General features: G+C 37.4%; 1 protein-coding gene across 2 annotated transcripts in view; it reads right to left on the reverse strand.

Annotated features, from left to right (window-relative positions):
• Positions 1-14,299, reverse strand: part of FAM131A (family with sequence similarity 131 member A) — a 755,511-nt gene that overhangs the window by 114,720 nt on the left and 626,492 nt on the right. For both annotated transcript variants that reach the window (XM_044070408.1, XM_044070409.1), the window contains one exon: positions 4,907-5,000. In XM_044070408.1, coding sequence (XP_043926343.1) covers positions 4,907-5,000 — 94 coding nt within the window. The remainder of the gene's footprint in view (positions 1-4,906; positions 5,001-14,299) is intronic.

Raw genomic sequence — 14,299 nt, forward strand, 5'->3', positions numbered from 1 at the left:
AGATAGAGGAATTAATAAAAACATACCAAGGAACAACAAATGTACCATATATGGCATGCACAGGAGATATTAATAAATGCATAACAGACAGGGCTAAAGACAAGGAATGGAGGAAAGAAAGAAGAAGGGAAGAGAAGAAAGAGGAAAGAATTATAGTGGGTAACACAGGAAGAGACTGTAGGAGGACCAAGATGGCAAGCAGTAGTACTAAACTTTCAGGCACATTACAGTGAATGAGCACATGTGGGAAAATGCAGAACTTCAGAAGTTCTACATACAGGAGGATCAGCTTAGAAGTGGGTAAAAGAGCTATGGAATGCAGCATAGGTAGGATTCAAGTAAGGATGGTAAAAAGAAGGTTGCTGGTGGAGTCTGCATAGTTAGAGACTTGATCACAAGAAATGTCATGTGTGGCCAGATCAATGAGAATAAAGTGAAGTAAATGACTGGCTATAACAGCAAAGGGAGCAAGCCAAAATGTGAGAAATATTCTCATGAATAGTTAGAGGTGTGTACCTGTTTTACTACATACGGGCACCAAAAGGCATGCAAAGCGCTGGCCAATAGACTCTTCAGTGGTGTTACTGACTCCAAGTGTTAGCATAACATGGAAGGATAACTTGTGGACATTGGCTGGCTGGAGTACTGCATTCACTTCTGGTGTCCATACAGGGATAGGGCTATCAATTTAATCAACAAAGTGTTAACAAATGCTACAATGGCAATAAAATGAATGCACAACAAGGTGTGCATGTAGAAGTTACTGGAGATAAAAATATTCCCACTTGAAGATAGATGACAAAAGAAGATAGATATATGAATGCACAAAACACATGGGGACACTGTGGTGGCATACAAATGAGGAGGAAAAAAGCAGAGAAGGCCATAGAGTGCAGCCTACAATTAGAAAGTGCTTATTCCATAGATAGAGGAATGGATACAGGGAACAAGCTTCCTGAGTGGGTAATGGACTGTAAGACCACAGAATGCTTCTGGAGTGGGCAACTGAAAGATGCTATTTCCACATACAAGGAAAACTAAAAAAACAACTTGCCTTCTTTCTGCCATCTCATGTATATAATGAATTAATATAACCATATAATCCAGCTGCTCAGAAAGTAGACCATTTTTACCAAGATTATAAGATGGAATAGTGAAAAAATGTAAACATACATGCTTTTTTATGAGGCAAGAGCCACATAGATGGTTGGTAATTTCACTAACAGACAAGAGAAAGAACAAAATTAGTATCATCTACCTACCAACTCAGAATTTCCAGCAAATAATTATAATTTATTATATGTTCTTTAGTAGACAGATATTAATAATTCCGTTTGATAAATTCTTAAATGTATTTTATCTGTAACAGGTAACTAGTACACTACTTGCTGTGTGCAATTACATACAGACTTAGACTTGTGAAGTTTTGATAGCTTGAATTGCTTAGCTGCACCCAACATCATGCCCCAGGTCACTTGCCTATATCCCACTTAGTATAGTGCACGTTATTTATTATTTATTGACATTTGATTATCAGGAAAGTCTGACTGGGAAGGTACCCATTTCAGTAGAGTCCCAGGGAAAAAAGCTCTAAAGTATTACAAAAGTATTTTTAAGAACAACAATTTTACCATCTTCAATAATTATACAAAAGTTTAGATAATTATATCAAATTAGACACAATGTGAAAACATTGATAAAGAACAGATACAATGTATATGAGAATGATCTAATATTTAGAGAAATTCTACCCAGTTTACAAAAAAATAAAGGTAAGTTAGTATAATACAAACAGGAATTGAAATATGAAGTGAGAGGAAAACATATTTAGATAAGAATCGGGGACAGAAACTGACTAAAGTTAAGAAGTGAGTGAAGAAGGGGACGTAAGGAGGTGTAAGGTATGAACAGGTACTTGTTCATATTTAGGGATATTGTTTATCCTGGGGTTGAGCAAGAACAGAGCCAGCTATTGGCTAAGAAGTCTTTCAGAGTGGTTTTAAAGGGCTGTAGGGAGGGTATTGACCTGATGAATACAGGTGAGGAAGTTCCACGCCTTAGCAGCACGGCATGAGTACACACCATGCCCACAAGATTTAATAGGTTTGTAGACACAAAAAGTTTTTGGTCAATGGATCTTAATGAACCAGTAGAAACATAGTTGTGTAGAATGGTATTTAGTCCTGGACAAACAGATGAATGCTGGATAACTTTACTTGTGGTATGTATATGTTAGTTTATGGGGTATTTCTAACCAGCTTGGGTTTTTTAGTGCTATACAGTGGTGGGTTCCGCTAAGAGTATTTACTGCAAATTTAGCTACTTTATTATAACATTGTTCAAGTTTTGCGTTTTGTGATGCCTGGAAGCTAGGAAGGATAGGAGCACCACAAAGTAGTAAGGGGAGGAAGTAAGGAGTGGCAGGTGTAGTTTTAGTTGCATCAGTGACAACGTTTTTGGCTCTATAAAGCATTCCTTTTTCTGGCGAGTTTTTTTATGCAATGAAGTGTATGCAGGTCAAATTTCAGATTATTGCCCACTGTCATCCCTTAAATATTTGCTATGAGAAGTGACCTCAGTGGTTGTGTTATTAAGAGAAAGAGGGAAATGTAGTTTTTTTTTGGGGGGGGGTGAGTATGAGTGCTGAGTTACAAAGCCATGTTTCAGTGGCTTACTGAGTAATTTTTTGGAGATGCGCCAGATAGTCTGATATGCATAAGACAGTAGTGTCAACTGTGAATTGTACTAGGGTGGCCTGTGTGGATGTGTGGACGGGGTTGGCAAGAATGTTAATGAGGAGGGGCTCAAGGCATATGTTTATATAATAAAGGTACAAAAACCAAAGAATGGGAAAAGAAAGGGATGCCTGATTTTTCCTCGTGTCAACTTGTCTTCAAATTACTTAGAAGTAAAGACAATCTGATGTAGGTTTTAATGGTAATTTTTATATCATATTTTAGAGTGAGCAAAGTTAAGTCATTATATTTGTTCTGACTGAAACTTTTAGTGAACACCAATGTGTGCATGCACATACATGTGTCTGCAATATTCCATTTTACATTCCTGCTGGCTCTGTTACTTTGATGTTGCTGGGATGGGGATAAATCATTTTCTTTGAGGTCCAGCAGCCTCAGAGTTAAGGACAGAGGTGCTGGGACACAACCACAGTACACACACACACACACACATATATATATATATATATATATATATATATATATATATATATGTGTGTGTGTGTGTGTGGGTGTGTCTGAGTCTGTGTGTCTGAGTCTGTGTGTGTGTGTGTGTGTGTGTGTGTGTGTGTGTGTGTGTGTGTGTGTATATATATATATATATATATATACATACAAACAATGTATATATATATATATATATATATATATATATATATATATATATATATTAGTTTCCATTAAAAGTACTTATTTTCTAGAAGACTGTTGTTAGTTATTTTGGTGACAAATTGTATTTAATCACTAGTTTCCAAGACATACAGTGTGTCCAATATATTTCTATATTTTGTAGGAGTTGGTTGTCTTTAACATTTCTAACTAAAGCACCAATCTTTGATTAATCAGTAGATTCAGCTAACCAAGTGCAGTTAACACTTGGCATTGTTTGCATAAAGTTATTAAATAAAAAAGTTCAAGTGCCAAGCCTTGTGGCATTTCATTATGAATTGAATAAGTGCTTGATAACAGATCCCCAACCCTAACATGGTAAGATTTGTGGTTTAACCATTTTTCTTATCCATATCACTATACAAGGGTTAAAGTCAAATTTATACATACACCGATCGGCGAAAACGCACGCAGATTGGCCGTGCCCGTGCGTTGTCGAGAGTTATAGGGCAGGAATTTAAGAAAGGTTAGTTTCTTAATAATGTAAATAATAATTAATAACTATATATTTGTGTGGGGTTACTGCTGTGCTACGATTTTTGGCTTGTTTTTTCTGGACCTCGGGGCCTCGGGAGGACCAAACCACCGTGTAACGTGGAGTGACCACCACCCAGGCGGTTATTGCTATAAATAAATCTTTTTGGAATAGGAAAGTGTGGAATAGTGTGAAGCAGTTTTGACAAATTTAGGAAAACTATACCTATGTGAATTGTGAGTGTTAAAGGCATTGATCATAGATTGGCAAAAATCTACCAAGTTTGATAACCATGAGGTGCACTTTGTGAATTCACACTGAAAAACGTCAGTCCCAGGGCAGTGCATCAGGTTAAGGTTTCCAGCATTTTCCACTCAAACCATTTTACATTGAGTGGTATAAGAAGAACAGGCCTACACTTCTGTAAATTATGTACATCACTACTTCTGCAAATTGGAATTACAGTTGCACCGTTCCATATATCAGACACATCTCCATTTTCCAAATGGTGCTGTAATGAGTAAGCCAGGCATCCCTTACATGGTTAGCTACTCCAAACTGTAGTTACTGTTTCTACACATATTAATGGTTGTATATTGTTGTATATTATAGTTAATACATATATATATATTGTGTTGAAACAATACTCATATTGAGTCACATACACTTTGTATGTCTTGTATTTTACTATTTACAGATTTCCGCCTATAAAGTAAATCCCCCTCCACCTACTATCCATAATCATTCCCCACAAATGCACATGATCATTTGCTTGCTTGCATGAAAGAAATGTCGAAGTATTCAGAAAGTTCTTGCTAACTGAAAAGACAATTATGCAAGTCACATAAAATGTTAAAATTGTTTGCTAAAAGTAAAGCAGAAAAGACAAATACGCTGAGTTTTCTAACAGTAAATGACTTTTAATATTTTTGTTTACCTGTTGCTTTTTTATATCTGTCCATGTTTGAATAGCTGTGGCTGTTTAGAAATGTAATAATACATGAATCATATACTGAACAATATTTACCATGTAAAGAAGACCTTGCTAATGCTGCAATTTCTTGAATAGTAAGAGCTCTTCTTGATTTTGGTAACATTTCGGTAGTGTCTTCAACATTTACCTGCCATTAAAGAGACAGAGAACCATTAGGACAAGAAAACAAAAAACGTGATAAAATTGTTGCTGTTTCATATCATTTAGTATATCTTAAGAAAACATTTGTAAAACTGTCACAACTTCTAGCATTTAGCAGGTAAATCATAGACTTTTGGCTGAGGAAAACATGAGAGTTGTAGATAACAGCACTATCCTCCCTATAAGCTGTGAAATCGAAATGCACTAAAAACAATCTAACAAAAGTTTTAATCAGAAAAGCTGGCATTTGCTATGCAGACATTAAGAAATAATAATTGACGGAGTGTGGACTGTGGATTGTTTACCAATAAGTGCAGGAGTTACCCACTAGTCAGTTACATGGGTAAAGAATGACTAGTCTTGGGTAAATAGTAAAAATATCACACTATTTATTATTGCTTTCTAGGGTAAGTTTAATTGAGTTATAATGTCTGTCATATACATTTTTGAGGAGGAAAATTTGTTGAAATAAAAACTTCCTCTGTTTTTAATAAAAGCAAAGTCCCATCAATTGTGTAAATTGTGTATTTTTGTTTAGTTTTACTTGATTTGAGATTTACTGAATTCATCTCTTTATGTATTCTGTTTCCTTAACATTTCTGCTATTTAAATTAGTAGAGTGGTGTGGTTTTAAACTGCAAACTAACAACTGAGCCAGTTAGCTTCAGATTAGTTATTTGTGTTAATTTTTCTCAGTTCTCTTTTCGTGACTGTCCATGGAGGTATGTTGCTATATATTTATAGTCAGCATGCAGACATGCAGGCCTTTAAAGCACTATAGAAAGAACTACCTTTATAGAGATATCTTTTTACTTTTCCTGCCTACTGCTTTGGTCACCGCTGCAGGCTGCATCTTTTACAGACTTCCAAGTGTTGGGAAGAGGCATAAGGAAAGGTTACTGTGAGCAGCAAGGCCAGTCTTATGCCTTGTGGTAACCATTTACAGTTCAGAGACAGCCCTGCAGCAGTACTGTATCATGAAGAGGTGCAGAACCACAGTCAGCTGCCTCTGTGTAATACTGCAAATGCTCATGAAGCACACTGGCCAAGTGGCCTATGATAATCAACCATGAGATCTCCCCTGGAAATGTCTGTGTAAGTTATCTCAGTCAGCCAGGTTAATGAACATGGCCAAACATTTGCGTTTACCTATTACTTTCAATGTGTGAGAATGTATCATTGGCAAATTCCGGGGAGTTTATTGACAAGGTAGTGGTGGGGGAGGGGGTCTGTATTTGTGTGACTGCATGTGTGAGTGTACACAAAGGGAAGAGTGGCCTCGGCTGCCTGTGTGTGTGTGTGTGTGTGTGTGTGTGTGTGTGTGTGTGTGTGTGTGTGTGTGTGTGTGTGTGTGTGTACCCACGCGTGCGCGCGCACACAAGTATGAGTATGAATGTGTGAAAATGACTGGGGGATTGTCATACCTCCTTAGTCCCCTAGGCTGATGAGCAAGTCCTGCAATTCTGCAGGGACACTGGACACCAGGGACACTGGTTATATTGTGCTCAAAACAAACTTAAAAAGCTAATAGAAGAAGTTTTACATCACAAAAGATGTGGGAAGGAGGAACACCAGACACCGGGACTACTCTTTATATCATTCCATAAAGGCCTTAAAAAAGCTTCAAAGTCTCACAAACAGCTCTTTGGCATTGCTTTAGACCTCTCCACTACCACTAAATACCAGGGATACTCTGAAATATTACTTTTAAAAGGGGGAGAGAAAAGTCTTGAACTCAGTTCTTCAGTAGACTTTTAGTCCTCTGCACCACCACAAGATATCAGAAATAGTGGTTTCAAGCTTTTTTAGCCACTTTCTACAGCAGTCTTTTCAGCTGTCTTTTCAGGAGTCTTTTGTGACTTGCTGAAAATATTAGCTAAATCTTTGAAAAACAAAAGTTAAAGTGAAAGGAGGAAACTTTCAAACCCTGCACCCTTGACACAGGAAACAGCTTGTCAAACAAGAGCCTTATAGTATATATTTTACACTGTAAGAAGTATGAAACTCTAATGTCTGGCATCATTCACTGACTTCAACAGACTGAGAGTTATGAAGAACAGGCAGGTATAACAGCAGCAGCAGGAGCATTTGGTACAGTCAGGAACCGTTGGGATTGATGGGGGGTGTCTGTGTGGGGGGCCACCATACCTATATATGTCCATGTAAAGCTTTGGGAAAAGCCAGCCTGGAGAAAAGTTAGATGACACCAGGTACATATTTTAAACTATTACTTGGACTCATTTAAAAAGTTAATAGAGAAACAGGTCAAGCATAATGATGCACTTTATAAACAAAGCATGAAACTCTAATGTCTGGCATTATTGACAAGTATGTCGGTGTGAATGTGTATGTGTTTGTTTGTGTTTATATTAAAGGGCATGAAATTAAAGTTAAAGGAGATTTCAACTGTGAGTTTAGTTGGATAGCTTATATTGCCTGTTGTGATTCTTATCCTGCCTTTTATATAGGTAAAGCCTCCAGAAAAGAGAATTGATGAACATGACCTGGAGGGTAATAAGACAAAAATTACTAATGCTTTGTACAGACATACACAGGCTTGCCCTAGTCACAGATTTAAATTTACAATTCTAGAGCAAATACAAAGAGATCCAAGGGGTTATATTATTGAAGAAAACCTTTTGGCTAGGGAACTTATTTGGTAGTTGAAATTAAATGCAACAGCGCCCCCTGGGTTGAATGAAGCCCGGTCTATGAACCCTTTATTAAAAATAAGAAGTTTATATGTTTAGTATTTTTTTTCTTAAAATATATATCATTTATATATGTTTTTAAAGTTGGTGTTATGTAAACATACATTTAATATTTAATAAATGAAGGGGCTGTTGTTCTAATATGAAGCCATATATTATTCAGGGGCATATGCATCTGTCCATTGGTAGCATAGGAGGCTGTCCTGGATTACATTTTCTGTTTCCCAACCATAGATCCAAATTGAGCTTGAATATGGACTGGGATAAATTTTGTTTATGTGAATGGGGGTCTGTTCCAGAGCAGCAGTATCCTCTGTGAGATATGCTTGTCCCTCCAAACTATTCCGTTGATGTTGCAGAAAAGGTTTAGATCCCTAGAGAGTATTTTTGAAGACTTTTAGTATTCAAATCAGTATCTGAGTATTTGTCCAACTACTGTTCTTTATAGTAAGCTGATCTACATTCTGAGTCTAACTTTTTGTATTTAAATGTAGAGGAATGATACCACAATCCTGTTATCAAATGGGTCTGCCCACTGCATGCAAACAGAAGCAGAATGTGCAAGTCAGCAGAAACAGAGAATATAATTCCCATACTTTTGTCTGAGAAAGACTTGGCAGCCTACTTCCATTTTCCAGCAGGCAGTGGTGGCTGTCAGCAGGGTCACTCTGAGAGTCAGATGTGACTGTTAAGGGGGAAAGAAATTGATACTATATGTCTTATAAATTCCAATAAAATTCATATTGTAAATGTGAAAATTATATATTTCATCTGTACATCTGCAAGATGATATAACTCTATAATTCATTCTCTAAATGCACAGCACTCATCCACACACACACACACACACACACACACACACACACACACACACACACACACACACACACACACACAAGCACACACACAGACAGGCAAAAAAACACATTAACAGTACTTTTGCAAGAGGACATGTTCCTCTGCACTGGTAATGGGAGGCAATACACACCACACCCCAATACCATCTCCATGCTCACACAATACCAGGGAAATGGCATATTTCAAATCTGCACTGCAGTACGATCTCATACAAAACACAGCCATCACCTTTTCAATGGGTAAGCAACCCATTTTATAAGGCTTACATGGATGGATTGGTGTTGGGGTAGCGTTGTTGCCTCACAGTAAGATGCTGTCCGGTTCGATTCTCAGCTAGAACGTCTTCTGCATGGAGACATGCGTGAATGAGTGTACCTTCATTGAAGGTTGTGCGTCAGGGCTGGTAACTCGGCATGTAAAAATCAACTACCAATCATTAGCGGACCGGAGTTCCGCTGTGGCGACCCCTAACCGGGAAAAGCAGAAAGACACAACAACAACATGGATGGATTGGGACACAGCTCAACATGTTCAATCAACTGTCTTAGATCTACTGAATGGAATCTCTCTCAATATATATATATATATATATATATATATATATCTGTAAATATATGTGTGTGTTTATATATATATATATATATATATATATATATATATATATATGTGTGTGTGTGTGTGTGTGTGGGTCTACTTCACTTAACTGACATCCCACATAACCGACACACAAAACACCGAGCCGACAACACCGACATTGCACAACATTATCACCACACATACCCAACACACACAATACCAACATGTCAAAACCCCGAAACACCTCCGTAAAACATACACACAACAACACACAAGCAACATGCAAAACAAAAAACACAACACTCGACATAAAACTACGTAGTTCTCCTCACTCACACCCTGCCCACCATCTACATTAAACTAAACCCTTACCACTAAAACAAAACATACACTACAAATAAAAAACTCTAAAACACTTACCTTTGCATTTCACATTCTTGCAAGGGGGACTACACCCTCCTGCACACCCATAACCCCGTAACTTAAATATACCAGCTCCGAGATCACACTACAACATCTACAAGAGTGAATTCCCAGTTCTGCTTAAGTTGGACTGTCGACCATTCAGAAGTCTGTATTCTGACGTGTCAATCATCTGACACGTTGAGCTTTTTGACACGGTGTTTCGTGTGTCGGTCTACTGAGATTTCGGTAATCTCAAGTAGACCCATATATATATATATATATATATATATATATATATATATATATATATATATATCTGGGAGGTTCTACTTGATTTGTTGAAAACACATTCAAGTTGAAAAGGCATCCATTCAAATGTTCATTTGGTTGAACTTTCATTTCATAGAAAGTAGATTACTTACACATAGTGCTCTGCTAGAGAAATAGAAATATGTGAGAAAGTAAGAACATTTTTATCTCTATTAACTGAGAAGATGACAGATGACATGCTGTTGTGGCTGTTATTCATGCACATGCAGTGAATCACTGCTGCTGTGGTTTTTATTAATGCACGTGCAGTGAATCACTGCTGTTGTGGCTGTTATTCATGCACATGCAGTGAATCACTGCTGCTGTGGTTTTTATTAATGCACGTGCAGTGAATCACTGCTGTTGTGGTTTTTATTCATGCACGTGCAGTGAATCACTGCTGTTGTGGCTTTTATTTGTGAACAGCAGTAATTCACTAAACATAGTATTTTCTCTTTTCTCTTCGTGTTTGTGTGACCATGGAGTTAGAATATTTAAGTAAGTGGGCTGTAGGTGGCTTTGCATCCCAATCATGTAGTGAATGGGGCTTGCTGCACTTCAAACACACTTTGCTAACATACTTTCCTCTGTATGCAACGTTCTATTACTTGTGGCTTGACTAAACAACCATTTGGGTTTGATTCAACTGAATGAGCATTTTGTATGTGGATATATATGTGTATATATATATATATATATATATATATATATATATATATATATATAAACTTAAATATAGATATAGAAATAGATATAAAAGTGTCTTTCGGCTTTTCCTGGTTAGGCGTCGCCACAGCGGATCACCAGTCCACAGATTGATTGGCAGTGAGGTTTTTACAGTGCCGAGTTGCCTAGAGCCCAACCTTCACAGAAGGCACAGGCACGCACCTACCTACCTGCATGTCTTTAAAGCTCACGCAGCCACAGGGAGTACATGTAGACTCCACAGAGAAGGCATTCCAGCCGAGAATCAAACCGGAGAACCTCTTGCTGTGAGGCAACAACACTAACCACTGCACCTAAAGATGCATAAATCAAGTGTTACTTCTGAAATGTATATATTTGTGTAGTTCACCATATTTAGAATGGCAAGCCAGATCCACAGATATAGGTATTAAAATAAAACGGGAATCTCTGGTGAATACATTGGGGAACTGCACAGATGGTTCATTATTACATATATAGTATCTATTTCAATAGAAAGGGCTCTAAAGCTTGTAAAGTGCATGTTGTGGTCTCTTGTAGAACTGATAGCCAGATTAAAGACATTGTATCTGATGTTATTTGCAATGATCCTGATAAACATTATACATGCTACTTGTTGTCAAAAGTGAACATTCATTCATTTTGTAATCAAGTGGTCACAATTTCAAAAACAGAATTCACATTTTACAATTTTGTTTTCAAAAGCAAAGTTGCCATTTCACATTATTTTGTTCTTTCTTGGAAAGATGGCCAGGCTGCAACAACCAGGATTTCTGTCATTGCAAGACAGCTTACAGAAGAAGAAATGCAAGATAGCAAGAAAAAATGGAGAAATTCATGCATTACTGTTAATCCAGAAAAAAATGTATTTATTCATCAATTACTCTCTACAAGGAATCAATGCTTCATAGAAAGTATAGATGCTAATCTTACTGAGCTAAGCAATTGAGACAAAGCTTGTGACTTTAGGAGTTTAGTAAATTGCATGACTTGCTCCTGAGAGACACAGTTAAGTTATGGTAACAGGAATGACCAAACAAAGGTCTGACTTTAAAGGATGGAGAACCTATCTTTACTAAAGCTGCGGCTGTATGCTTATGAAAGAAGTTAAAAGTGCACATTTAAATTAATTACATGAAGAAATATAAATGTGCAAGATAAAAGGTGAGTAAAAAAAAATACAGTGAAATCAAAGCCTGTTGTAATGAGAATAACAGCTTGGGCAAAGCATGGCATATTGACATGTAGTAGGATTTGGCTTTACTGGTCTAAAAGCAGCAGTAAAGTCTAAAAAGAAGTAAAATATCATGGGTATTCAGTAGCCATGTAGCTGAAACACTAACAAGTCCTAAAGGGGTAATTTGTATATATACCATGGATCTCCGCTATAGGAGGTTTAAGGTGTTCCACAGTGAAGATTGTCAAGTCTTTCTTGTAGTTTTACTAAAAAAGGTGTCTAGAAGACCGTTTTACTCTTTGGAGTTTAGACACACACACACACACACACACACACACACACACACACACACACACACACACACACACACACACACACATATACACACACAAACAAAATGTATCACTATTATACATAAATGACATATATCCTGTGCTAGGGTTACCACCTGTCCCACTTTGCGAGGGACAGTCCCTCTTTGGGCAGTTGTGTCCTGCAAAAAAACTGAAAAGATGGCAAATGTCCTGAGATTTTAGGACAAAAATATTTCCTATATTTTATGTAATAGTTGCATAAAACAGTTGTTCTGTTTCTGAAACACCTAAATGTTATAAGAAACAGAATAAGCAACTAAAAGCTACAAGAATAAGCGTTTATTTAGGCAAAAAAGTAAAGGTCTGTCCTTTGTACTGGCCGTGGGCATGTTTTGCCTTGCAAAATCTGACATTTGTATAAAAAATGTCCCACTTTGGGCATTTGAAAAGGTGGCAACCCTATCCTGTGCACACATATTTTCCCGATGGATTGCCTGTCCTGGAAATGTAAAAGTGCAGTTTGGGTGGGACAGTTCTCAGTACTGAGCTTCCAGTATCCTGTCTATCACATAATAATATTTTTTAGATGACTGCTATATAAGTATCATGCATAAACTGTAACCTACAATGGGGATGTATTCCTCAGGTCTTCCTTGAAAATGGACATCACTGCAGTAGAGCTCACCCAGTCTGCAAAATATGATAAACAAGTAAAAAGTACTAAACAAAGCAGTAATAACTAATGTCTTTCAGCTTTTTCCAGTTAGGGGTTGCCACAGTGGAACTCCGGTCCGCTAATGATTGGCAGTGGATTTTTACAGTGCCAAGGTGCCAGCCCGATGCCCAACCTTCAAAGAAGGCACACCCATTCACGCATGCACCTACCTGCATGTCTTTAAATGTCACTCGACCGCGGGGAGGACATGCAGACTCCACACAGAAGACGCTTCAGTTGCGAATCGAACCGGAGAACCTCTTGCTATGAGGTGACACCGCTAACCACTGCACCAAAAGCAGTGATCATAATCTTTATATACATCATCTCTGTTCTGAGCACTAATAGTGAAATCATGTGAACTGAATGGACACGCACTAATAGTGAAATCATGTGAACTGAATGGACACTCACTAATAGTGAAATCATGTGAACTGAATGGACATGCACTAATAATGAAATCATGTGAACTGAATGGACGCACTAATAGTGAAATCATGTGAACTGAACGGACACGCACTAATAGTGAAATCATGTGAACTGAATGGACACTCACTAATAGTGAAACCATGTGAACTGAATGGACACGCACTAATAGTGAAATCATGTGAACTGAATGGACACAATTAGCTACAGAACATTCACTGCAAAATGCATGAGATTGTGAACTCTACTAAATATACTTATTAAGTGCTCCACTTCTTCTCAGTGGGAACTGATTCTCATTTTCTTAGTTCTGTACTATATTGTCACACACTTTCTACTAGAGACGAACATATCTGAATCGCTAAGGTAATGATGATGAGGGGAAAAAGAAATCCACCCTATATTCAGTACATTATTTAATCAAAATGTTAGTTATTTTCCAAATGTGGATATCTATCTGTGTATCCACTTGTTAAAAAATATCAAATACATCCACTGAGGTCTGTGTGTTTACTATGTGGAGGTGGAACAATATCAGATTCTGAGACAGAAATGTAAAATGTTATAGAAAGTTTATTTCCCCTTCTTGGTACTGAGGATGACATGATGCAAAGTTTTTGATATAGCTTACAAGCAGCAATAACAACTAATTTTCACTGCAAAGTATTTGCATCTACTAAACAAACCTCTGACTGCCTCTTCAAGTATATTTTTAAGTCACTGGTGTACTGACAACTGAAGAAATTAATTTCTGCCATTGCAGTTCCTCTACAGTCTCAGAAACAGCTATGGTATACTGGACTGAGCTCAGAACCACTGCACGTGGCACGCCACAAGTGTCAGCCCTTCCTTAGACTGACTGCCAGTTCACTGAGTTTTTTTTTTCATTCTCCTACATTTCATCTACTTTAAATTTCTAGTTTGATATGACAGATGACAGAACTTTTTGTTTCTGAAGCCTATGTTAAGCAGTCCTTAAAGTGCATGGTTAATCATACTTCACAATTTCTGGATGACATGCTGTCCTGCAGTGTGTCCTGAAAAGACCCCTGTTTTCTCCTCAGACAGTTTGAAGCCTACTAATTTTTC

Source organism: Protopterus annectens, chromosome 4.part1, assembly GCF_019279795.1.
Source record: "Protopterus annectens isolate FY-2018-M chromosome 4.part1, PAN1.0, whole genome shotgun sequence".
Taxonomy (NCBI): Eukaryota; Metazoa; Chordata; order Ceratodontiformes; family Protopteridae; genus Protopterus; species Protopterus annectens.